The sequence below is a fragment of the Danio aesculapii genome, chromosome 17 (genome assembly GCF_903798145.1).
Source record: "Danio aesculapii chromosome 17, fDanAes4.1, whole genome shotgun sequence".
In the NCBI taxonomy this organism is placed as follows: domain Eukaryota; kingdom Metazoa; phylum Chordata; class Actinopteri; order Cypriniformes; family Danionidae; genus Danio; species Danio aesculapii.
The window spans coordinates 3,689,274-3,716,985 of record NC_079451.1 but is presented as its reverse complement, the minus strand read 5'-3'; the positions used below and the strand labels follow the sequence as shown (position 1 = coordinate 3,716,985).

At 38.3% G+C, this 27,712-nt stretch overlaps 2 protein-coding genes across 2 annotated transcripts in view; both read right to left on the bottom strand.

Moving 5' to 3' along the window:
• Nucleotides 1–3,230: 3,230 nt before the first annotated feature.
• On the bottom strand, nucleotides 3,231–7,215 carry gpx2 (glutathione peroxidase 2). The gene is made up of 2 exons (XM_056476924.1): nucleotides 6,957–7,215; nucleotides 3,231–3,897 (listed from the first exon to the last, which is right to left on the bottom strand). The coding sequence occupies exons 1-2, from the start codon at nucleotides 7,176–7,178 to the stop codon at nucleotides 3,544–3,546; spliced, it is 576 nt and encodes a 191-aa protein (XP_056332899.1). The 5' UTR covers nucleotides 7,179–7,215; the 3' UTR covers nucleotides 3,231–3,543.
• Nucleotides 7,216–11,246: 4,031 nt separating this feature from the next.
• The window catches only part of mthfd1b (methylenetetrahydrofolate dehydrogenase (NADP+ dependent) 1b), a 39,385-nt gene continuing 22,919 nt past the window's right edge, over nucleotides 11,247–27,712 (bottom strand). The window contains exons 17-28 of the mRNA XM_056477032.1: nucleotides 26,268–26,344; nucleotides 25,613–25,753; nucleotides 25,458–25,526; nucleotides 23,011–23,122; nucleotides 21,639–21,778; nucleotides 21,488–21,529; nucleotides 19,079–19,179; nucleotides 18,615–18,792; nucleotides 16,507–16,614; nucleotides 13,647–13,799; nucleotides 11,553–11,661; nucleotides 11,247–11,443 (exon numbers count right to left, since the gene is read on the bottom strand). Coding sequence (XP_056333007.1) covers nucleotides 11,572–11,661; nucleotides 13,647–13,799; nucleotides 16,507–16,614; nucleotides 18,615–18,792; nucleotides 19,079–19,179; nucleotides 21,488–21,529; nucleotides 21,639–21,778; nucleotides 23,011–23,122; nucleotides 25,458–25,526; nucleotides 25,613–25,753; nucleotides 26,268–26,344 — 1,211 coding nt within the window. The 3' untranslated portion in view covers nucleotides 11,247–11,443; nucleotides 11,553–11,571. The remainder of the gene's footprint in view (nucleotides 11,444–11,552; nucleotides 11,662–13,646; nucleotides 13,800–16,506; nucleotides 16,615–18,614; nucleotides 18,793–19,078; nucleotides 19,180–21,487; nucleotides 21,530–21,638; nucleotides 21,779–23,010; nucleotides 23,123–25,457; nucleotides 25,527–25,612; nucleotides 25,754–26,267; nucleotides 26,345–27,712) is intronic.

Genomic DNA, 27,712 nt, shown 5'->3' with positions numbered 1-27,712 from the left:
TTATCATGGAACTGTATGATTTTATGCTTGTTTTGGTGTGGTTTTTCCTGGACGACAAGCTTAAAGGTCAGGCCCTGTCACATTTTTATAAGTGAAAATGTACGTTTTGTCAATTTTGATTAGTATTCAATATTTAGATTTTTTTAACCACGAGATTCTTGCTCTGAGGCGAGAGTGCTACCCACTGCACCTCTGTGTCACCATTTTCAGTAAGTGTCAAATTAATTTTGAAGGGCAAAAGATTAAAGTATTTTCAAGTTATATTAATTGAAGTTTCACAAAATAATTTCGAGAGGAGCACGGGATATTATTGACTGCAGCCGGTCATCCATCTACAATCATTAGTTAGCCAATCAGATTAATCCAAACTCACTATAAGTAGCCTAGCTAGAACTACTCCCTTATCTTCGTTTTCCAAGGAAACCCCCATCCACCGCGTCTCCTCCTTTAGCATGGGGAGCTCTCGAGAACCACCTGATCTCGTACTCTCCTTACATGCTCTATCGACTAGGAGGGGCCCGTGGCCTCAACTATCTTCGAGCTCAGGGTTCTCTCCCAGGACAGCATGCCAAACCTGCTAACATTTGTAAAACAATATCTAAGTGTGAACTCTTGCACCTCGTTTTAATCATTATTAATTGTAAAAATCATTGTAAAATCTTGCGGTTTTTGCAGCGTCTTTTTGATTTTTGATTGATAAAAATAAAATGAAACGTCACTCCTGCACTCCTGTATTTCTTTCCACATTAATGGGCTCATAAACAGAAATGGATATTCCCTTGATCTTTTGAGGTCATTGAACCATAAAGATTCTCCATTAGATTCTCATAATTCTGAACCTCTTTTGCTCTTCATCATAAATTTGGCACACCACTATCAACCACTATATAGGGTTTGAGTCTCTAAGCAGTTTAAGTTGTATTTTAAATTTTAAAGTAATATTAAATTACGTTCATCACAGACTTTATTTTACAAATTTGTTCAAAACCCCTTTATAAACTACTACTTCCAGTGGATTGAGTCTTACCTCTTATGTAGATCCAGGGTCTGGGTCAGGGGTGAGGTGTCTGAGTCAATAAATCTTGTGACAGGGGTGCATCATAGCTCAGTTCTCAGAACACTTGTCTTTTTGATCTACATGGCATCACTAGCACCACTGTTCTTCAGAAACATGACTATACATAGATTGGATCAGGGGATCATTGGATCATTGGATATGTAGAGGGAATGCTTCAAGGAGTGCAGAGCGCTTAACAAGAAATGTCACACCCCCACAGTACACGACTCAGGCCTGTAATCACTTGAGTCACATGCACCCCTTCCCCTCAAGTGTTTTCTTGTGTCACTCTCTGTTGAAAAAGGGCGCTGTGCACTGAAAAGGATAAATGGGCCAGCGTTTGTTTTATTAAAGTGCGAAAGTAAAAAGTCCAGATTTTAGCACATTCCTCATTGATAAGACAGAAATGTTATAGCTATTCAGCTGCAGCTTTTGTTTTTTCAAGTTTGGAAGTTGATTATATAGATTTGATTGACAAGCAACCATAAAGAATCATTATATATTAATGTCTGATGCTTGTAAAAGCTCCTCCAGGTTGATTGTAGGACTAGTTAGCTAGTTAGCTACTAGTTAGCTTAAACCACCTAATGCTTCAAAAATGACTATCCAAAGCCACAGAAATGATATCAACACACAACAGTGAAATGTTGCCATTATTATATCATCAGTTCTGTGTTTTATCCTGCTTAGCAGAGCTAAAAAACTTACCTTGGGAAGGGAAGATTTGATGGGGGAGGGGGAACCTTAGAGCGGAGTTGTTTCATATCTATGACTGAGCTTGTTATTCTTCCCTCACGAGTCCCAACACATAGGGTTCATTTGAGTTGAATTTGGATTACATTGTTCAAGTTCTGTACTTTTTATATATAAACATTCATTCACTCTTTGCCAAGTACTTCCCTTTTTTAACACAAGTCAAGTTATTATTTGTTGTTCCTAAAACTTGGATAGGCGACAAGACTTTTGTCAGGTAGTGTACTCTCATTGTGGTGTAATAATCAAGGAATTTGGCTGCAGTACTACGACTACCCCAAGTGATATGATACTATTTTCTGGTGAGTATAGTTGCTAGCTATATTGTTCTAAAAAATAGCAACGTTTTATTTTCTGTCAGTTTTTGTACACAATGTAAAAGAAGAGTCAAGCATCAAGCAGGGAAATTGTCAAAACTCATATTTTGACATTTTTGGTTCAATAATGTATTCAATGCTAAGCTAAGCTAAAAGAGCTCCTTCCAGAGCCAGAGATTGGCTTCCCCTGCTGAAATATCCAGCTTAAACCAGCCATTTCCAGTCTGGTCTTAGCTGGTCAGGCTGGAAAATGACCAGCCTGGTTTAAGCTAGAAATAGCTGGTTTTGGCTGGGCTCCCAGCTTGTCTAGGCTGGTCAAGACGGTTTTAGTTGATCATTTTCCAGCCTGACCAGCTAAGACCAGGCTAGAAATGGCTGGAAACCAGCCTGGAAATGGCCAAAACCTCTCTAAAACCAGGCTGGTCGACCAGCTAAAACCAGCCAACCAGCCTAGGCTGGTTTAAGATGTTTTTTCTGTAGGGTCTTTACAACATATAGGAGTGTTCCTTAAAGGCTCTGATATTCATTTATTCATTTTCTTTTCAGTTTAGTCCCTTTATTAATCTGGGGTCGCCACAGCGGAATGAACCGCCAACTTATCCAGGATATGTTTTATGCAGCGGATGCCTTTCCAGCTGCAACCCATATCTGGGGAACATCCATACACACTCATTCACTCTCATACACTACGGACAATTTAGCCTACCCAATTCACCTGTACCACATGTCTTTGGACTGTGGGGGAAACCGGAGCACCCGGAGGAAACCCACGCGAACGCGGGGAGAACATGCAAACCAGGCTTGAACCAGCGAGCTTCTTGTTGTGAAGGGACAGCACTACCTACTGCGCCACCGTGTCGCCCTAGGCTCTGATATACTTCAAGCAAATAATCTATACCTCTAACGCTGCTTACTAAAAAGTACTGGATTACATATACAGTCAAGCATACCCGTTCACAATCAAGAAATCACTTAAATAGGACCTGATTGACAAAGTGAAGTAAACCAAAAGATCCTCAAAAGCTTCAAGAGCAACTGAGAATAAAAATAATTGAGATCTACCAATCTGGAAAAGGTTATAAAGCCATTTATAAAGCTTTGGGACTGCAGCGAACACAAAAGGCACATGCAGATGTTACATTAATGAGATGTAGATGAGACAGATGACGCATTTTATTTCAGCCAGTATGTCTATTACAGGGTGTTTGTTAATGGTATCATCCAAAATTCTTAAATATATACAGTCTCAGGTGCAACCCCGTTACATTTAGGTGTGTCACTTTCATTAAGTAATATAAAAGAAGGTGAGATGATGCCATAGTGGTGCTAACAAGGAATATAATATAGCCTATATTATAAATACCATCGTCAATGCTGTCAGTGACTTAGCCTACATGTACAGTTAACTTGTTTCCATTAGTTCTTGGTCAGCTTCAGTAGCCTTTGAATGTCAGGTTCGATATTAATAGTTTGGAACTTCTTACTGTATCTTTTGAAGGGCTCGCCTTCTGGCCCAATTAGAAACTTTTCGAAATTCCACGAAATATCGTTTCGACTGACTGGATTCCAGACTAGATATTTAGGGTCTTGAATTAATGTCACGGGGTCATCGTCTGGATAAGGAAGCTTGTCTTTTAGGTAGGAAAAGACAGGATGTGCATCGCTTCCGTTTACAACACACTTCTGAAAAATAGTGAACGAAGGCTTATACCCTTCACCTGGACGAACATACTTTAAGGAATTAGGAATTTCTCCATCAGAGCAGTTCTCCTGGAAAACAACAAGAAGAACAAAGTAGAGAAATTAAATATAATATTTAAAAAATATAAGGCCCTATACACTAACACCTGTAATGTGACCCTAGACCACAAATCCAGTCCTTGCAATAGCCAGAAATACATTGCGTGGGTCAAAATAATTCATTTTTATTATATTCCAAAAATCATTCAAATATTAAATAGATTGTTCACCCCAAAATGAAAAATTACTCGCTATTTCCACAGGGTTGTGTACTGTCCTCAATTCTTTTTATATTGTACACAAATGAATGTCGTAGCACTAAGAACAACTGCCATATAATCAAGTATGCTGACGACAGTTTTTTTATCCTTGTTAACAAATATAGATTGTAATGACAGCGATAATCATAATGGGTTTTTTAAGTGGTGCAAAGAAGCTGAACTACAACTGGATATCCAACACAATCTCACGGCAATTCGTAACTTTTTGATTTAGTGGCTAATTCGTACGAATTCGTATGATCTAATTCGTACAATTTAGTACGATTTGCTCATCCGCCAATGACGGTTGGGTTTAGGGGTGGGGTTAGGTGCCACGCCTCTTTTTTAAATTCGTACAACTGAACTCGTACAAATTCGTACGAATTAGCCACTAAACTGTCAAAACGTAAAATACTTACGTTTTTTCGTGAGATCAGGCTGGAATATCACAAAAACAAAAGAGATGGTAATTGATTTTAGAAAAAATGCCTTAGAAGTGAAACCAGTGTATTTTAACGGAAAACAGGTTGAGAGGGTACAGGAATATAAGTATCTTGGTACAATAGTTGATACCACATTAAAGTTCCAGCAGAATTCACAAGCTGTTGCTAAGAAAGTGCATCAGAGATTGTATGTTCTTAGAAAACTGAACTCTTTCTTTGTAGAAAAACGTTTACTGAGAACTTTTTTCACCACCTATATCGAGAGTTTATTAAGCTTTTCCTTTTTATGCTGGTTCTCTTCACTTTCCGTTAGAGAGAAAAATCAACTTCAAAATTTAGTCAAGACTTGCTCCAAGATTATTGGTTTACCTCTGAGGAGTCTAGTGGAGTTACATGAACAGCAAGTATTAAGGAAAACTTAAAGTGTGATAAGAGATGACTCCCATCCTCTGAAGCTTTTTTTTGTTCTGTTGCCCTCTGGACGAAGGTTAAGAAGCACGCTCTTCCAACAGATATAAATTTACCTTTGTTTCAGAGGCAGTAAGGCTTTACAACATTACATTTTAGCAAGTTTTAAATTTAGATTTCTAATACATGTGTTTTTCCAAGGTTTTTTTTTTTAACTATTTAAGAAGTTATACATGAAGCATTCTGGATTGTTTGGATTGTTGTGTTCGTTGTATCATGAAATGCTATTACCCTAATCTAATTGCCCCTGGTGGGATTAATAAAGTTGTTAAACCTAAATCTATTTACTCATCCTTGAGTGGTTCCAAACCTTTATGAGTTACTTTATTCTGAATCTATTGACTTCAATATTAGGAAAAGCAAATACCATGAAACTCAAAGGTTCCAACACTTTCCAAGTGTTTTTTTGTGTGTGTGTGTGTGTGTGTGTGTGTGTGTGTGTGTGTATTCAACAAAACCATTTAACTCAAACTGGTTTGAAACAAGTCACCTTGTCATGAGTAAATGATGACAATGAGTAAAAATTAAGTAAAATGAGTAAAAACTATTCCTTTAAGTAAACATTGTTCCATAATATCTTGTATATTTCCTACTGTAAATAAAATATCAACACTTAATTCTATAGTAGTGATATGCATTGCTAAGAATTTAACATGATGTTAACCCAGCCCTTATCTGTCGCTGTTCCATATTCTGGACATCAGGTATATTTTTATTCGGCTTAGTCCTAAATTTATCAGGGGTCACAGCAGCAGTTTTTTGCAGCGGATATCTTTCCAATCTTAAACCGGAACTTATCTTAAAATTAATTTAAAATATGCACATATCATCTATAATTTTCAAGTGTGAAAGACTTTCAAATACCAGATTTTGAAAAAGTTGGATCTAGACCAGATATTGCCATATCCCAACTAAGTATACAGCAGCCAACCTTTGAAGTGAAACAAACATCCTGTCCTAAGAAAGAATGGGTGTACAATAGCCATCAATAATTATAGGACAGCTTTAATGAAAGATTCTACTTTAAATGTTGACTGCTGAACATCAAGGGAAAGCATATGAAGAGTTTAAATGAAAAAGCCTCTAAGTGCCATCTCAAATTTTCTTGTTTGGGAACGCTTCCTAAAAGACATTATAATTTGAACGGCATCTATACTTATGTTAGTCTGTTTTTCATTATCCAGAGTTCTCCATAATCCTAGACCAGGCCGTATCCTGAGCATATACTATGGTGGTCGCGGAGGAGTGGAGAGCATGAGACTGAAAGACCCCAGTGACAGACAAGTCTCCGCATTGATCCCGAGGGCCAGCCTGAACACACGCCGGTGACGTAATCACACCTGCAGCTTCTCCACGATGGACGTCCAGCGTTCTCCAGCTTCTAGCACTTAGACTGCAGCTCTGCACATGAAGTTTGACCAGAGGAGAAATGGTCGTGCCCAACTGAAGCACTGGCTTGCTTGGTATGGGACTGCGCATCGCTGGATTTGCTCTTCAGTGAAAATTAAACCCCACTGAACTGAACTGCAACTCTGAAAACTGGACTGACACTGTTTCAGTGTATTACAACTTCTATTTTAAGCTGCTTTGACACAATCTACATTGAAAAAGAATGATAGAAATAAAAGTAAATTGAATTGAATTCTAGCATGAGCATTTTCCTCAGGGTCCTATGTACTGTATGGGTTCAGTAAGCCCCCCTTTATGGCAACGAATTGGTTCTTTTTATAGCTTTTAAAGTGAAATAACAGCACATAAAACATAGGAGGCATAGAAAAATGATGAACATTTCAGATGACACTTAGAGATTTGCATTTTAACTCTATTAATTTAGCTTTCAGATGTATAAATCTTAATTTACAAATAACTGACTGGGTTAGTGTCACAAAAAGTGATTGAAACGTCTCCATTTACAAACCTGGTATCCAAACTGGTTGCAAGGAAAGCCCAGGACCACGAGCCGATGAGGATATCTGCTCTGGAGCTCATTAAGCTGGGTGTAGTCCTGGGTGGTCGTCCCTCACAGCGAGGCCACATTCTCAATTAGTACCACTCTTCCTCTGTAAATATTGAAATCTATCGTGTCCCCTTCCAGAGTAGTTGCGTGCAGATCATAAAAAGTCTTCGCTATGAACGTCATCGTTCAGTCTTGCCGTCCTCATCACAATGACAGTCAGCGTTTTTTCCCCTACTATACTGTTGAGTACACAAGTCATGTGACGTCATTTATAATGCAAGTCAGACATCTTAGATATCTGATACTTCAACCTTTTGAGCCGAGACCAGCCTGAAAGACTGATGCAATGAAGCAAACTTTTTTTTTGCATGAACTGTTTGATATAGATTGTATAATACAAAGAATTAAAAATAAACAACTAATTATACTCTATTGAGCTTCATGGAAATTGAAGAAAGCGTATCAGTTTCAAGGCCATGTTTTATTAAGCAGACCTGTCTCCATTACCTTGAATGTTATAAAAAATGGATGGATGCAAGGGTAATAATATTCAGAGGTCATGAGCTAAATCACTCATTTGGTAATATTGAAAAGTTTTCATTTTATAATTTATTTTATGTAAAAAATTACAGTATTACCGCTCACACTATGTATAATTTAATAGTGTATGACTGAATTATTCAATTATTTTAATTGCAGTTTTCAACTAAAGTGGGAATCAATATCCTCTGAGGAAAAACCACATGAATACTCAGTCACATGAATACAGGCAGCCTATTTAGTAAATCTTTTACATGCAAAATTTATTACATTTTCTATCTGGCAAACACAGGCTGTTTTTTCAATATGCTTTCTTCAGCAATCTTGCCTCCTCGTGTTCTCGAGTAACATCATCATCAACTGCCAAAGTTCAGTTCCTAAACTCAAGAACGTAAGAATGGAGGATTCATGAAAGTTCCCTGATGTGTTCTTGATATCGAGGATGCATCGATGCAGACTTGAGCACTGAACTCGCTCTAGAAGTCCCAAAACTCAAAGAATAAAGAATGTGGGAAGCGCAGCATTTTATATAGATTACACATTCACACACACATACACTAGACAATTTAGCCTACCCAATTCACCTGTACTGCATGTCTTTGGACTGTGGGGGAAACTGGAGCACCCGGAGGAGACCCAGGCGAACGCAGGGAGAACATGCAAACTCCACACAGAAACACCAACTGAGCCGAGGCTCAAACCAGCGACCTTCTTGCTGTGAGGCAACAGCACTACCTACTGCGCCACTGCTTCGCCCCTATAGATTGATTATTAAAGTTAATAGATATAACTTATTTCAGGAGTTTTCCTAAATGAGATGGTGAAAGTAAACATTACTATGGAAAGGTGTTTATTTGCTGAAATTAGTATTAAAATCTGTGTTATTTGTACTGTGAAAAGTATATTTGTAAGGTTTTTGTGCATGTTATGTATATTGAAAAGGGAAAAAACAATAAATAGTTGTATGAATGCTGTAATGTTTAAATAAGTTTCCATTAAAAACGCATGGGGGTCATGTGACCATCAGAAAGAACGCAGCATCTCATTTCTCACAGGATGCGTTCTCTGTTCTCGCGGTCTCCAAAGATCATTTTTCCGAGGTGACCTGGCAAGACCGGTCTCCACAAGAACGCAAGGGCATTCTCTACGTTCTTAGAATTGAGAAACAGCCACAATTTAATCAATTTTGCTTAAGTATAAAAGCAAAGGTCATGTTAGCGCCATACACTACGCTGCAGAACAGTCAGCAACATGAAGTGATGAACATAAATTACTAAATGGGAACTCTCTCACTAGTTTCTCTTCAACAGCAGTTACGTTTTATCTAGAAGGAAAAGTAGTTGAAAGTAATTAGTTTGTTTTGTGCCGTCTTAAAGGTTCCATATAGTACATTAATTCACTCACTCATTACCTTTCCGTTGGCTTTATCAGGGTTCGCCACAGCAAAATGAACCAATAGCTACTCTGGCAATTGTTTTATGCAGTAGATGCTCTTCCAGGAAACACACACTGTCCTCATTCACACACTACGGTCAATTTTACTTTTTATCTAATTCACTTATATTGCATGTGTAACCCCGCCTGTCCTACACCACCCAACCCGCTCCGGGCTGGTATCTAACCGGCGTCCTTCCACATGGGAGTCGGGTGCTCTACCAAGGAGGCTAAAGACCATGGCCTCTAGCGTCTGTCGCTAGAGCACCTTTAGTGGTCAGAAGAGTGAGGTTTACCTGCACAGCACTTACTAGCTGGCCTCCGTTACACTTGTCTTTGGATTATGGGGAAACTGGAGCACCCAGAGGAAATCCACACAGACAGGGGGAGAACATGCAAAGAAAATGCACAGAAAGGTCTTCTCGTGCAGCTGGGACTCGAACCAGTGACCTTCTAGCTGTAAAGCAATCATGCCAACCACTTAGCCTTGCCGCCCGGGTGCATTGTAATGAATTGATTTCAAATCGCTCTCTGATATCTACATCATAGGTCTCAAACTCATTTCCTGGAGGGCCGTAGCTCTACAGTTTTGCTTCAACCCTGATCAAACACAACTAATCCAAATAATCAAGGTGTTCAAAGTCATCAACACCTTGATTATTTGGATCAGCTGTGTTTGGTCAAGGCTGGAGCAAAACTGTGCAGAGCTACGGCCCTCCAGGAAATGAGTTTGAGACCTATGATCTACGTACATGGCTGGGTTAAGGTAAGGCTTGAAATTTATGTTGGTATAACTGGAACTGCACTGGCCTTTCTGAATGTATTGGATGTCAATAGCACTTTAATAATCACACTCACATTATTATCATCAGCTCAAAAGTTCATTTCAAATATAGACGTGATCGCGAGCTCTCTGGAGAAAGCGGAACTTCTTGGCTTTGTGGTCGTTCATCAAGACAACAACAAGGTTTGTTTGAGCTCGGGTCGACCATGGCTCATTATTATATGTATATATTATTACGCTGTAATGTCTTGGATGTGTATTTAAAAATGGCGCTTTTTTTGTTTTTATTCTCCTGCTTGCTGTGTATGAGCTAGTGATGTATCTCTGTAAACCAATAGTGTTCAGCTGTGCGTCTAGCTCCGCCTTTTGGAAAGGGTACCCAAAAAGTTGTAAGGTACGGTTCGCTTTTTGGTACCTTTTAACACTGGAAACGGCCCGCACCGTACTATACCGTACCACTCGGTGGAAACGGGCCATAAGGTAGTGATGTGATGTTGTGCGCCGAGGCTTCGAAGCATGTATTTTAAAAAAACGATACATCTCGCAGTGAAGCAGTGTACCGGAGCTTGATTCGTTTTGCAATCATCACGTGATCAGTGACGTCCGAAGCTTCATTTTCGCCTATATCCACGTGACCGCTTCGAATTTTGATTCAAAGGTTTAAACACCCTCATGGGTTAGTAAAGTGTATAGCGAGAGATCAGGCATCGATTATATACGTTTCTACTGTTTCAAAGCACTGCATCGGTCCCATACACCAGCAATTAAACTAAAATACAACAGTCATGTATAGTAAAAACGTTTTGAAACATACTAAAGTGTATTAGCTGATTTTTTACAACTATCTTTAAAGAAGACCACTGAATATCATAGTATAGTGTTTAACGGAGGCCAGCTGAACCGAAAGCATCACTTCCATAGCCTCCTCCTCAGAGCATTCGCCTCCCATGCAAGAATCGCCGCTTCGATCCCTGTTTGGAACGAGTGGGTGAGTGAAGGACTAGTTGGAATACGATAAATGTAAATACTTTTGAATAGCTTGTAAAATCCAAGCTATTCATGCCATTTCCATGTACTCAACTCCTATTATTCAGCTATGCCTTGGTATATCCAGATTTTCATCATATGGCACAATTAAACGATAACTGCAATATGTAATGACAGTGTCTATTCAATTGCGTTTCATTTACTTACCTATAAACTGGACAGTCAGGAATTGGTCAGATTTTGTTAAGAAATAATTATTAATAGCAAAAGTACAATTGCGCTTTAAGATAGATAGATAGGTAGATAAATAGGTAGATAGGTAGATAGATAGGTAGATAGGTAGATAGGTAGATAGATAGATAGATAGATAGATAGATAGATAGATAGATAGATAGATAGATAGATAGGTAGATAGGTAGATAGGTAGATAGGTAGATAGGTAGGTAGATAGATAGATAGATAGCAAGCAGGTCAATGTTAGGGCAGTTTTATTTGTTCTTCCAGTATCACCACAAATGTATTTATTAGAAAAAGATTTTCAAATGTAACAGGTCAAACAGCGTAAAAAAAATGTATGACATTAGGACAATTATGGACATCTCTTCTATTGCAATATTAACAACAATGATCTCAGATCCGAGAGGAAGACAGAGCTCTTGAGTATAATGGAGGGAATCCTGCAGGGACCAACACAATCTGCACTCTAAAACAAGATGATGAAATAGACTTGTGAATTAAATACAATTGTATTGAAAGATGTAATTTCTTATGGACAAAGTGTGTTTTATGTAATGATAGAGATTCCTACAAACCCCAATAAAACGGCCTCTTTTAAAAAAGTCCAATGACCTCTCCACTCTCAGTATCCAGATCAATGTCATAGAAGCATGGACGTGTAGGAAGACCAGGAATAGTCGGCATCTGCATTTATATAAAAAAATAAACAAGTAATTGAATGCATTAAGCAAATAATATTTTGCATGTGTTCGTGTAATTAGAGATTTTTTTTTGTAACTAATCAATGTAAAAAGTACTTTAAACAAGCGCCCTCAAAGTTGGTGACCCATCTCTGGGTTGTTTTTGTGATTTTTTTGCGATAAATTTTGTGGTGGTAATTCCCAGAAATGTTTTGCCCAATTCACACCCCAGGATGTCTAATCCAATCTTTGTTGATTTCGCGTTGGATTCAGTGATCGCGGATTCGTGAAAAACTAGGGGGTCTGCCTATGACTTCAATTATCCAGAAAATGCAGATGGAATGATAAATCCAGTCATAAAAAACGAAACTGTATGCAGGTTGATCTCAAGAGGAAACGTAACTATTTTACATTTTGTACATTTCAGCCGTACAAAAACGTTAGATTTTTAAAAAGAGGCGTGGCACCAAACCCCACCCCCAAACCCAACCCTCATTGGGGGATGAGCCAATTGTACTAAACTGTACGAATTAGCCACTAAATCAAAAAGTTCTGCCGTGAGATAGCATTGATTACATGATGCGGAAAGTTACAAAATAAAAAAAAAATCTAAATAAATCAAACGTCTGTCAAGACTGTACATTTCAATAACAATATGGATTTGTTGTGTCTGTAAATATATAAAAGGAGAAAAAACTATATAAGAGCTACTGTGTTTCCCAAAGTCTTCCATATTAGATCAAGAGTTCATGTATAGCAGGGGTCACCAAACTTGTTCCTGGAGGGCCGGTGTCCTGCAGATTTTACCTCCAACCCTAATCAAACACACCTGAACAAGCCAATCAAGGTCTTGCTAGGTATATTTGAAACATCCAGGCAGGTGTGTTGAGGCAAGTTGGAGCTAAACCCTGCAGGGACACCGGCCCTCCAGGACCGAGATTGGTGACCCCTGATGTATATGTTGGGCACTGTAATGCTTGCGTCATTAGACTCTAATGGCAATACATCCCGTCTATAGTAAGAGAAGAAAAGATAAAGGCAAACAGAGTTGTGCTTAACAGTTTTGTCCACACAAGTGTTTTGGGGGCTTTGTATGATTACAGTTGAACCACTGAAGTCACAAGGAATGTTTTGACAAGGTTTTTGATTCCTTCTCTGAATTTTAATTAATGGTTTTGTTAGTTTTAATTTAATGAACACATTTCTACTTCGTTTTTATACATTTACTCTTAGTTTTAGTAATTCTGGTTTAATTAAAAGAACAAGTCTAGTGTAGACCAGAGCAAAGTTAAGCGTTTATGCAGATTGCTCATTTAAATTTCATAATAATAAAATGTAAAAAAATAGTTTGAACAAATACTGAACCCAAAACCATGCAAATGTAACTTGAATGAATAGGAGTAAAAAGGTTATGAAGAACTACTTCGTATTAAAGATGATTTCTGTAGTGAAACATGCCTTGTTCACATCTTTTGGCAAATGAAGATGTTCATTTCCTGTTTGTCTGTAAAAGCGCCATCTACAGGCACTCCTTCGAATAGCCACAGGTCAGATTTTGAAGGAGTGTTTATTAATCCTGAAAATGACTCTTATGCCTGTCAGATATTATTTTAGTTCAGATTGTTTTTCAGTATCTGTTGTTAGTTCTGTTTAATTTCAGCTTTCATTTACAGTTTTATTTTAGTTAACAAAAATGAGTCTGACCAATAGTTTTATCTTAGTTTTTATTTACTACAATAACTTCACTTGGGGTTATAAACTAAACTAAGATGACAAGAGTTTAAGTCTAAATGATTCTAGTAAGAAACGGACTAACAACAGTATTATATCTATGAGGGACTCCTTGCAAAATAGTTCCAGGCCCCAAAAGTTTAGAGAAATTCAGATTTAAACTTTTTAAATCCTGTTGGGTTTACAGTTATTATCTGAATACTAAAGAAACAGCAGTGTGCAGAGTAAATATGTGAACGGTCATTTTACGCTACTTACAGTGCCAACCAGCGGGTAGAGGAATCCTGCCCCAACGCTGGCACGAATGTCACGAATGGGAAGAACGAATCCAGTAGGAACGCCTTTCTTTTCAGCATCGTGTGACAGAGACAGATGAGTTTTGGCCATACATATGGGCAGATTCGCAAAACCCTTGAGGGAGACAAAAACAGTTCATTAAAAATTACACTAGCTTCATGCTGTTACAAGATATCATTTTCCCCAAAACACCCTCAGTATGTGCACCATTCAACCATGGTCATCAGCAATTGTTTGTGTTTAGCGCCATGCCAGCTTTGATGGCTATTTTCTGTTTCTTTCTTTTTTAGGATCATAGAATTTCAGGTTACATTTGATCCTCAATATGCAATCGTAAATGACCTTACAATATCAAGACATTCAATTAGATTCAACAAACCAGTAGTGCAAATAACCAGAGTATAACTAATATAAATGTGTAAAGGTTATGTATATACAAATTGTACAATCATCAGGTGTATAAACTATACATTATACTCAGATTTTGCTCATTATGAAAAGACATTAAAGGGAAAATGACATGCAGGGTGAGAGCATGTCCTAATATAGTTCCATCCAGAATAACCTCTAATAATAATAATAATAATAATCTCAAATATATATATTTGTAAAGGTATATACGGTATTTATGTACATGTAAACGTGATGAGTAATACATACATTAAGGCAGTGTTTCCCAAACCTATTCCTGGAGGCACACTGACAGTACATATTTTGTACGTCTCCCTTATCTGACCCATTAACTTCAGGTGTTAGAGTCTCTTCTAATGTTCTGATGAGTTGATTTAGGTGTGTTTGATTAGGGAGAGGTGGAAAAGGTGTACTGTTGGTGTGCCTTCAGGAACAGGGTTGGGAAACACTGCATTAAGGGGTGTAACAGATTACGGTTGATGACAACCCATGGTTCGGAACGCACTTGACCCCCGGATTAATAAAAAACTCGTAAATTAATCCTAAATTTGTTACGATCGCAGAGAGATTGTTTTTCTGAATCATTCATATCACATTTTGGCTTTCCTGTAAAATATAATGATTATGAAAGCAGTTATAGAGACGCCTAAATGCTTTCTTAGATTTTTAAACATGTTTTCTGTCACTTGTTTAATCTTGCAGTTAAGCTGCGGTCACACTAGGCTTTTCCTCCCATAGACTTCCATTCATACGCACGCGAATGCATCAGACCGGAAACGCAAGGTCATGAGTCAAGTTTCGCAGGTCGCTGCGGTGCAAAGTTCAAGCTTGGTGAACTCTGACCTGCGAAATCGCATCACTTGACTGCGTGAGACTAATCGAGGATCAAAACATGACCTCTCTGGACAGAAATCTAAAACATGGAGCTATCGCTGGCTTTATAAATGTCTAATCATCTTGTTTAATCCCGCCCCTTTTCGCAGCGCCGCACGACAGAATTTCGCACACACATAGCCCGGTGTGACCGTAGCTTTAGTTGTTTAGATCAGATCTGAGAAGCAGACAGACCAGTTCTGATTGACTGACTGACTATTCAGCAATATCAGCACTCGTACAGCCTCTTCACCCTTGTATATTACTCCGCCCACATGACAAGCAGAAGAAGCTCACTACAGTTGGACAAATATTGCAGCTGTTGGACAACATAATGTACGTTTGAGGCTTTTTTTAGGCAGGGATGTATTTGTGTAGACTGCAACTATGCAGTTTATTTATAGGAATAGTGCTGTTTTCAAAATATTTATAATTTCGGAGATTCAGTGTGTTGGCGGCCATCCGCAGAGGAAAAAAAAAATAAACAGTTGACGTTCCACCACAAGATGGCGACAGAGACTGCATAAGACTGTAGGAGACAAAAACTCGATCTCTCTCTTTTGTATATTGTAGTGTTGTATTTATAGCATAGTAACCTGCTAGTGTTTGCTTTGCTTTGGCTTTTTCAGGGTTAATTCTTGTGATCTCCTGATTGCAACAAAGAAATACTGGGAAATGTCTCTAGACTGACATTTCATGCCGTTCAGTCATATAATCTTAAAATGTGAGCAAATTCACCCGTTTTGTTATCACTTTAGACCAGTGTTTCCCAACCCTGTTCCTGAAGGCACACCAACAGTCCACATTTTCAACCTCTCCCTAATCAAACACACCTGAATCATCTTATCATAACATCAGAAGAGACTCCAAAACCTGAAGTTAATGGGTCAGATAGCGGAGACATCCAAAATATGTACTGTTGGTGTGCCTCCAGGAACAGGGTTGGGAAACACTGCTTTAAACAATACGCTAGAGAATCATTTAAACACTAGCTCTAAAGTGTTGTTGGTGAAGTAGTAACGGCTTCTGCTGTTCTGACGTCAGCTGCAGATATGAATGAATGGCGGAAGAAAGTAGTTCCTCGTACAAACGTGTTTCTTCACTGGTGGGACAATAAAGTACTTGGCCTGCAGCCTTGAGTCAATGCACACCTCCCACCCAAGCCAATATACTGTAGTGTAATCTGAACAATGAGATTTGTTATCCATTACACCACTAATATACATATATTTATCTACCAACTGAGCATCAATTTATTGCAACAAAATCAGACATTCTCTCTGAAATAATTCAGAAATATTTCCTCCATTTTCCCAGGTTCCATGGTAAGAAAAATCATACTGCAGATATAAATTATATTAAGGTTTTACTATTTATTTTTGCGAAAACTCTAAAACTGTATTTGATTTAACAGTGTTAAAAACTGCTTCAAAAGATTAAACTGATTTAAATAAGTTTCTCACAGAATTAAAGCCTTTTGGTCCCCATTCCTGCAATAAAGAACTCTATTATTAAAGCACAATGCTGCTTTTCATACCTGTCTGCTGTACCGTTCCACTTTTTGTTGAGCCTCTGGGAGAAGTTCAATATCATCTGCACCATAGATCTTCTGCGCAATGATTCTGATCTTGTCTGCTATGGGTAACTGTAAGATAAGAACAAACTCAGTACTTTTCCCCGGTGTCGTTTCATTTTATTAACTAAATTTCGAAACCAACCAGCTTTGTTTTCTTTCTATGTATGCATTACTTTGGTTGTTACCGACATCTGGTGAAAATTTCAAGTGAACAGGACTGGTTTTCTGAGAAAAATGGTGTTGTTTTCAATTCTTATTTTACCTGCTGTGTATTTTCTGATTGCTATTTTTACAGTAAGATTGTGTCGCATTAAATTGATTTACGAATAAAAGGATCACATTTACATTTTGAAATTAGTTTAACATCAATTTCTGGAGCACTTCAGCAGGAGTGTCCTGTCTGAGCATAACATTTTGGGGAGTTTTGAAGAGACATTCAAATCTTGTGTGACAAAAAAACCACATTATAGACCACCCAAAAATTACAAGTTACACACTATTTACTCACCCTCAAGTGGTCTCAAACCTTTAAGAATTTTACTTTCTGTTGAACTCAAAAAACAAATTCGAAGAAGTTTAGAAGCATTTAACCACTGTCTTCCATAATAGAAACCCAAAAAATATTTCGGAAGTCAATGGTTACTGGTTTCTGCGATTTCTTCAAAATATCTTCTTTTGTGTTTAAAGGGCCCATAGTTTACCTCTTTTTTATGATTTAATGTTAATATTATGGCTCTTCTGAGTGTGCCAGTTTAGGTTCAGTTTAAAACACAATTCAGATTGTTTATTATAATGTGTTTAAAAAGTGTCATGTTGGGGGCGTGTCCACAGCTCGCTGATTTATGGGTGTGTTGCTTCACATGTAGATTAGTTTCGGCTTCCCTCCAACGTAACAAGGGGCCGGGCCATGAGCTCACCCGCTCTGTGTTTGCAACAGAGTCTGACAGGCAGAAGCAGAAGGAGAGAGAGGATCCGCATTCAGTTGTACATGTACTCTGACACAGACCAAGCAGAGAGTACAAAATCATTTGTGTCTTTGTACAGTTTTACAGCCAACTGTGTGCTAGTTTCAAGTGCCGAGCTTGTACACAGAAACTAATAACCACGCACACTGAATTAACTTTGACTGAGGCACCGGATGCGTCGCTCGAAGCCGCGACACGGCACACCAGACACTCTCTGTGGCGCGGCAGAAACATGAAGTGTCCCGAATCGTCGCGCCACGCATTTTTGAATTCTAAACATAGGTTTCTGCAGCGGTCCGCGGCGCCCAGCCGTCAACTTGAGTGTACCCTGATAGAAACCTATGTTTAGAATTGTAAAACGCATGCTAGTTAAGATCACAGGGAGCTTCTGGGATCGTGAGAAATGCAAACGGCTGAAGTATAAGGTAGACTCAATGAGAAGTACACATGTTTGCAAACCTACCTAAAGATACAACCAATAATTCCGATTAGAGCGATAATGTGGAGAATTTTGCTCTTGTGTTGAGCCCAATGAGCCTTGCATCTAAAAATAGAGCTAGCGTGTTCCTTTAGTGATATCGCTTCGACTCACGCTGAAAATGGCGGACGTGAATCAACAAACTGAGGATATGATGACGCGCCTGTCAATCAATATTGGTGGGCGGGGGGACCGCTCTCCTACGTAAAGTAGCGGTCGGTTTGAAAACAGCTCCAATTGGTCCACCGTTTTTATGTTGCTAAATTGAACACTGGGTGTGCTTATATCACCCCAATATGACAGTCTATACACCATACATGCACATATGTCTGTCCAAACAGCTTGAAAAGTAGATTTACCATAGGTGCCCTTTAAGAGGCAACAAGAAACTCAAAAGAGGTTTGTGACCAATGAAGAGTAAATGATGACAATTTTCAGTTTTGGGTGAACTATCCCTTTAAGGGCTGCTCTTTTAAATTCCACAATGCTAAATATTGTACTTTTTTCTTTCCTTCAGAATACAAGTACCACCATGCTACCAGGCAAAGTTGCTAAACAGACTCAATCATCAATACAAGTTAATGCAACAGTTCTAACATTCTGCTTTATTTCTTATTTTTTTTTACCTGAACATCATAGAGAAACTGGAAGCTGTTGGGCAGGTCTGCAGCTCTTTGAACAGCTCGAGCCAGATCTACAGCACCAGCGCCACCATCAGCCCAGTGAGAGCAGGGCACGGCGTCAAACGCTCCTGCCTCTTTGGCCATCTTGCAGATCAGATCCAGTTCAGCCTTGGTGTCTGTCCTGCACAAGACGATAAGTTAAAAATGAAACCCAATGAAAGCAGTCATAACTCTTTGGGAGTTCAGACGCTTGAGAGATCTTGGAGGTGATAATGCTGAACCATTGTGGTGACTGGTATTGGCCAAGGCATTTATGAATGACCAGTTTGGGTATAAATTGTGTCTGAATTTATTGTGTACCACTTAAAATATAGGAGATCACTGGCACCATCTTGTGCATCTAGCCAACTTTATACTGCTGTAATCAACTCCAAAACAGTATGTTTAATTATTAGATGTGGTCTTACTTGAAAGCATTGACAGCAACAACTACTGGAACTCCAAAAAGCTTAGCATTCTCCACTTGTTTCCTCATGTTAGCACATCCAGCTTCCAGCAGAGTCAGGTTCTAGAAGAGTTCAAAGTACTGTAATGAATGTCACAACATATTTTGGGGTTTGAACAGGTTTTAGTAATCAGTTCTAGTGATACTTTTAGGGATGAAGTACATTCAGGAGTTAATCGCAGATTATTACACCGCTGTCCTTAATACTTAATTCTGAATATACTGGATACAACAGCTCTACCTGGTTGGCACCATCTTGTGACTAAATTAAACGTAGGTCAGTGTATGCTTCATTCAGACAGTTTAGTTTCTCTCAACTTAGTCTTTATCAAAAGAATTAATAAACTATTACAGCTCAGAGAACAATGTTTTATGTCTAAGTTTTAAATTTTATGGAAAGTAGTCATGTAATAAAAGGGATAAAGTACATCCAGCCGGTTATTTTTGCAGACAGACAAGCTTATCTGCTTTATTCTGCTAAAACAACCTCCTATATGAATGTGACAAAAACATTGTTTAATTCTTTTATTAAACAAAGCAGAGAGAAACAAAAACAGCTGAATGGAGCGGTTGTCATTTATGAAGTAACATACAAGGGAATGCTGTGACAGATCAATCAGAATCAAACATTCCAGAGAGCCATGTAACCACTGAAACTAATAACACAGGCTCATCTATGGACTGAGAATCACCTTGACCGTTAGAGAGTCTATTCCTGAATAAGTTTATATTTAATACACAAATGTCTTGAATACTAGATTCTGATTAGTCAATCCCAACATTCCAGGTCAAGTGATTCCTAGATAACGACCTCAAACTAATAATGCAAGGTTCATCTGGGTACTTTGAATCATCTTGACTGTCAGTGAAAACATTTACATCGATATACTGTACTTGTCTGTCACAGCACAAGTTTTGACTGTTTGGTGCCATCACGTGAATCAATAATACGCAGGTTAGTGTATGCTCCATTCAGCCTTTTATTGTTTCTGTCAGCATTGTCTTCATTAAAAACATGAATAAACTAGTATGGCTTAGAACCAGGTTTTGTGTCTAATTTTAAAGTTCCGTGGCAAGTATGTAAAAAGCAGGATAAAGTACATCCAGAGGATTGTTTTAGCAGAATAAAAGTCTTTAGTCTTATACAACAGATAAGCCTGTCAGGCTTAATTCTGTGATAAATGCCTGGATGTACTTTATCACTTATATTCTTATCTGTCAGTTCACTGTTCTTGACTGTTTGGCACCATATTGTGACAATAATAAGCATGTTAGTGAAGGCTGCATTCAGCCATTTTTTTCTGAAAGCTTTACGTTTAATGAACAAGTCGGTAAATTATTTTAACAGCAAATAAATTACAAAATGAATAAATGTTGTCTAATGATTTACTTTTGTGGAGAGTAGCCATATAATAAGTGGAATAATGTACATGTAGGCGGTTGTTTTCACAGGATAAGCCTATCCATCCATCCATCCATCTATCAATCATTCCATCTATTATTCCATCTATCATTCCATCTATTTATCCATCCATCCATCTATCCATCCCTCCATCTATCCATCCGTCCTACCCTCTATCTATCGTTCTGTTCCATTTATCCATCCATCCATCTATCCATCCCTCTATCTATCGTTCCATCTATCTATCCATCCGTCCTTCCCTCTATCTATCTATCTATCTATCTATCTATCTATCTATCTATCTATCTATCTATCTATCTATCTATCTATCCATCCGTCCTTCCCTCTATCTATCGTTCCGTTCCATCCCTCTATCTATCGTTCCGTTCCATCCCTCTATCTATCTATCTATCTATCTATCTATCCCTCTATCTATCTATCTATCTATCTATCTATCTATCTATCTATCTATCTATCTATCTATCTATCTATCTATCTATCTATCCCTCTATCTATCTATCTATCTATCTATCTATCTATCTATCGTTCCATCTATCTATCTATCCATCCGTCCTTCCCTCTATCTATCGTTCCATCCCTCTATCTATCGTTCCGTTCTATCTATCTATCTATCTATCTATCTATCTATCTATCTATCTATCTATCTATCTATCTATCTATCTATCTATCTATCTATCCATCTATCTATCTATATCTATCGTTCCATCTATCTATCCATCTATCTATCCATCCATCCATCCATCCATCCATCCATCGGTAACTGATGAGACACAATGGCTTCGTATTCATCAGTAATCCAGTTCATCATAGGCCATAGTTTCACCTAAAAGAAATCTTTTTCTAGAAACTCAAAACCACTACAAATCCATCTGCTCAAGTCCTTACAAACACTGCCCAGAAGATCAAAGCAGATTTCAAAAGATGGATGTGTAAATGATTTTACAGTACCTCTTCAATATATTCTTTTGGCAGAGGGGTGCCTGCAGTAACCTATAGAAAAGACACAATGAAATGCACATTAATCAACTCCATAAGCATTCACTACACTCCTTTAAATCAGCTCCTCCTTCCACTATGCAGGAGTTATTATCAGACCCACCGTCGGACCACCTCCATGCATCTTAAGTGCTCGGACTGTAGCAACCAACACCACAACATGAGGCTTAAGACCAGAGTTGCGACACTTGATGTTGAAAAATTTCTCCATTCCAATATCTGCTCCAAACCCAGCTTCTGTGACTGTCAGAAAACAAACAAACAAGAGTAAATCTAAACTGATGGGATCCATTACAAACAATCAGACAATACATTTTTAGAATTAAAAGTCTCAGCAACCCCTGGTTCACATGGACTTTATTCCAGTATGTTGATGTACTTCCATCTAAAACCATATGTAGAGCAGGGGTGGGGCTCCCTCAAAACTAATGGTAAGCGGGGTGTGGTTAAGAATATTGTGGCTTAAGTTAACTGACATCAATAGAGAAGAAGCGCCACTCCAAAAGCAGAAGCAAATGGTCAGATTTTGATTGAAGATTACCAAAACACAATTTTTTTTCCGGAGGATTAACTTCACAGGGACTTTAAAAATGCACAGTATGTAATAAAAGAGGGAGTGTCTTCACAACAAACAAGTCGTAGTTTGATGATGCCATGGCCTTCTTCATTAGCTCCTACAAGTCTCCTGCAGAAATCGCCTTCATGGATGAGCCAAAGCAGGGGTCACCAATCACGGTCCTGGAGGGCCGGTGTCCCTGCAGGGTTTAGCTCCAACTTGCCTCAACACACCTGCTTGATTGTTTCAAGAATACCTAGTAAGACCTTGATTAGCTTGTTCAGGTGTGTTTGATTAGGGTTGGAGCTAAAATCTGCAGGACACCGGCCCTCCAGGAACAAGTTTGGTGACCCCTGAGCTAAAGTATTCTACACTTATTATCATGGTAGTATGAAGCAAAGTAAGGAGGCAATTAAAAAAAGTGCTGAAGCAATTGATAAGAGATCAGTGTGATGGGGTACGAAAGCAGCGAAGCTTTTATTATGCCACTGTTATAAAGCAGTTCTGTGCTGTCATGTTATTAGTGTGGCCACACAGGACATGATCCAGCTCACTAAACTAATAGTTTATTTCTCTAGATTTGAACATTGCTCGAAGAATTTTTTGGAAAATAATAAAAGTAAAATAAATCATATATCCTGCATTTAATTTTTGATAATCTTAAAAACACAGCTGGTCATTTGGTCAGCTGGTGTACTTTTCTATATTAATATCTTTTCAATCCTCTACTCCGTTTTCACATCCACATAATGTTTTATATGAATTATTATTTTTATTTGTTCGTTTTAACCTTTACCTTTTTTACTTGACCCTTTTCAGTTTCAACATTTGTCAGCTATACAAGTTCTTCACTTCACAAATAATTTAAAATGATGACAATGACATCACCAGAAAGTTAGCGATAATCTGTGAAACTTACCCACAAATCCCTGAGGTCCAACTAGTTTCAAAGCAATTTTATCAGCCAAGATTGAGGAATTTCCGTGTGCAATGTTTGCGAAAGGTCCAGCATGAACAAACACAGGGTTTCCCTAAACAATTGTGCAGACAAAGGCTTAAGACATTAGAGAAAGATAGACATGAAAGCAGATGCAAATCTAAAATAAGCAACTAGTCAAGCTGAGAGAAAAGCAGGGATGCGTGATACAAGTTTTCATAAGTAATCCATTGCCAATGATGTTTAGTTACTTCATTGAAGAATATATTTACCTTGGTTTGTGGAAATGAAACTTTTTTGCTAACTAATAGTGGGTAATTAAGCAGCAAAAGTGGTTCATGCTCAAAAAAAAATCATGAAAAATAAAATTTAGAGGGACAAAAATTGTATGCATTTAGCATCTGCAAACAACAACATTAAAAAAAACGCTTTTTTCTGCTTCCTCAGAGACAACAAAAAGCTCAAAACACAGTACAACTGTTTTCAGGCTTAAGTGCTTAAGTTTTGGCTGCAAGTATTTTACGTTTTTTTAAATATTCAAAACTTGGGCTGTCCGAAACCACCTACTACTGAGTAGGTACTGCATTTAAATGTATTACTCGGCTCTTAGAAAAGTACGTTCTATACAGTATGAATGTAATTCGGTCGCACTACATCCGCCATTTTGTCATGGTCACATGACCTACCCGCGTCAGTTGCGTCGCTTCACTTCCATTCATGAGTTCTCTCGCGGGCATCTGGGATAGCGCAGCATGCATGGAATGCGCACTTAAGAATCTCGCCGGTAGTAGTAAGTCATTCGGGTACTACTCTCATACTGATTTTCGAATACTACTCGGCTCGCATACGGATTTTAGCGTACTGTATAGTTTGGAAGCATGCGGTTTCGGACGCAGCCTCAGTTAGTTTAGAGTGGTGTCATGAACTCAATTTAACCAAAGAGACTTAAGTGATGAAGTCACAAAGGGAAAGTTAAATAGTTAATAAGACACCAAAAATTGATTGCGCTGCAAAGCAGTTTTCAAAAAGGTGTTTACAGGCAATGACTACTAAATAGATATCAGTTTGTACCATAAAACAGACAAAATTCTTAAAAAAAAAAATGTATAATAATAATTTAATTCAATTTAAATTAATTACATTTTAATTTTTAATTTTAATTTAATTTAGTACATTTATTTCTGTAATAAAGTTAACAAATTCAGGGCAGAAAAAGGTAATTTTGTATATCTTGTATATAAAAATAATTTTTGCATATCTATCTAGCAGCTTACGGTGACAGTAAGCTAATTTTTTAGCCGTGAATGTTGATTTATTATTAGGCCTGAATGCGTGTATAGATCCTAGTCGTATCAGCCTAGAAAATAGCAACGTTTGATTTTCTGTCAGTCTTAGTACATGATGTAACTACAGAAGAGTCCAGCCTTAAATAGGAAAATGACTGAAACTCTTTTATTGCACCGGACCATACGCGTGTGATTGATACACACATTGAGTATAAATCAGCCTTTAGGGTGCAGTTGTTGGAAATGAAGGTGAAAATAAAGGTTGTGAAATAGAGACTTTGTTTTGTTATTCAGATATAACATACTTCTTAGTGTTGTCATGATACTGGAATTTCAGTATCAATTGGTACTGGAATTTTAAAAACGTGTATTTCCTGCTGACATTTGAGTCGTGTCGATCAGCTGGTCTGTTTATAAGTTGACATACGAGTGATCCGCTGATGGATCGACTTATCTTCGCGGCTTTGAAACGATCAAGAGTCTGTTTATCTGTGTTGCACTTGGTGAAGAGTGATGAACTGATGACCTTCACGGCCAAACACAGTCATCTGTTGAGCATGAGAATACAATGACCGATCAGTGGTGTTTAAGTACGCGCTCCACAGCACTCAAAAGGTAGCAGGAAATGGACGTTTTTAAAATTACAGTAGCGACTGGTTCCAAAATTCCAGTATAATGACAACACTAATACTTATTCATGCATGAACTGCACATGCCCACCAAAAACGGATAGTTTTCTCAAAAACTACGCAGATAGGACATTACAATGTAGTATACTTCCTGTGATGCTTGTAATATAACTACGGCATTGCCATGGCAACACCAGTAATGTCACCTCGACTCATTCAGTGTCTATAAAACGTGATCATTTAGTTTTAAAAAGTCTTTCAAAATTACTTTATATTATTTAACAAAACAAAAAATAATTATTACAAAGCATTCTGGTTTAGGTGTTCAGCCAAGTGCTTCCTGAATTGTTAATTTCGGCCCAGAATTTTCATTTGTGCATCCCTAGAATTGAAATGTTTTGGGTAAACTAAACCTTTAATCAAATAAAAGATGGCAGCACTAGTTATGAAGCCTTCAAGGCCTTTATATGCCCAGATTAATCAAATTTGAACAAGCCAGTACAACAACACTCACCTCTAGAGTCTGCATGAGGTTTGGCTTGATAGCATCTCGCATGAGTACTGTCAGAGCTCCACACACTCCCTTAAAACAAAACAAAAAAACTTCCAGAATAAGAGCAGGCTGAAGTGACATTTCTTTAGATGAAGTAAAACATAACACCAACACACCAAGTCCTCTGTGGTGACGGGTTGACCACTGCGACTGGTTGCCACCACCATTTTGGCTAGCCTCTGTTTCATGTCCTCCAGGCTGGTGGTGAGAGCTAAAACTGCCATAATCTCACTGGCAACAGTGATGTCAAACTGGGCCTGTAAAACAATACCAGTAAAACACTCAGGTAACTGGCTACTGTCTTCTGACAGAATAGGTTAACATGCTTTGGTTTTCTTGTCATTACAACTGACTGCACACCAGTGCTTCATTTCAGCTATCAAGTCAAGTCAAATTGAGCTTTATTGACATTTCACTACATGTGTGGACATACAGTGGAATGAAATGTCGTGTCTCGTAGGACCATGGTGGTACATAAATAAACAATCATAAATATGAGCACTGGATGTAAGAGCCATTTTAAACCTATACCACAGTGGCAATCTAACTAAACTAACTACTAACTATGCATATATATACTGTACATATAACTATACACAACCTAAGACAGACTATAGAACTACTTTTACATAGGACAGAACAATACTGTGCAAAGGCGATATTTAAACTTAGAAAGTTTAAAGATATTTAAAACTTGAAGCAAACAAGCAGTGCAACATGTTGCACAATGTGCCTGAAAACATTTGGTTATATGCATAGAGTTATACTCACAGTCCTGGTGAAGCCCTTCTCAGTTGGAGACTGGCCAATCGTGATCTTCCTAAGAAAACGATCATTTGTGTCCAGCACTGCGAAAGAAAAAAAAGATTTAAAAAAATAAACACACACTATTTATATATTTATAATAAATAAAGAAGTGCCAAGTGATGTTTAACATTTTCCCCCAACACATTTTAAAATAGAATCCAAACACAATAGTTTTATTAACTATATCCTTTTGATGACAGTACATGATATTTTTCAAGTTATTTTGTAGATTATTCAGCTTAAAGTGCAATTTAAAGACAAGACTAGGTTAATTGGGTTATTTAGGCAAGTTCGGTTAATTATTCAAGTCATTGGACAGCAGTTGTTTTTTCTGTAGCATTTGTAGTCATTTCTTAAGGGTGCTAAATATATTGACATTAAAAATTGCTTTAAAGAAACAAGGCTAAAAAATTACATTAGACACTGTGAAAATGTCTGCTTTGTTAAACATTACTTCGGAGAAAGAATCAAAATTTAACAGAATGGCAAATAATTATCCCACATCCAGGAGAGTTACGGTGTGGAAAGGCCTCAAAGAAGCATTCCACCCAGACTGTTGCATGCCCAGAGTGAAGCATGAGGGTGGATCAGTGATAGTTTGGGCTGCAATATCATGGCATTCCCTAGAGCCAATACTTCTGCTAATTCTTCTGCATCCCTGCCGAGGACTACCCAACCATTCTGGAGGATCATGTGCATCTGATGATTTGAACATTGTATCCTGAAGGCAAAGCCATGTATCAGGATGAAAATGCACTAATATACACACCAAGACTGGTGACAGAGTGTTTGATGAACGTGAAAGTGAAGCTGAACATTTCCCATGGTCTGCAGTCATCAGATCAAAATATTATTGAGCCATTTTGGGGTAGGTTGGAGGAGAGAGTCAGGAAAAGTTTTCCTACACCAGCATCTTGTAATGACCGGCCACTATTCAGCAAGAAATCCCTCTAGCCATCGTGCAGGACTTGTATCTGTCATTACCAAGACATATTGATGCTGTATTACAGGGGTCACCAAACTTGTTCCTGGAGGTCCGGTGTCCTGCAGATTTTAGCTCCAACCCTAATCAAACACACCTGAACAAGCTACGGTCTTACTAGGTACACTTGAAACACCCAGGCAGGTGTGTTGAGGCAAGTTGGAGCAAAACCCTGCAGGGACACCGGCCCTCCAGGACAGAGATTGGGGACCCCTGCTGTATTACATTATAAATGGAGGCGGTACAGCAAGGGTTCTCAATCTCGGTCCTGGAGGGCCGGTGTCCGGCAGATTTTAGCTCCAACCCCAATTAGACACACCTGGTCTAGCAAATCAAGCTCTTCCTAGGCTTTCTAGAAACCTCTTTGCAGGAGTGTTGTCAAGTTAGAGCCAAATTTTTTTAGAGAATCCCTGCCCTACACTATACT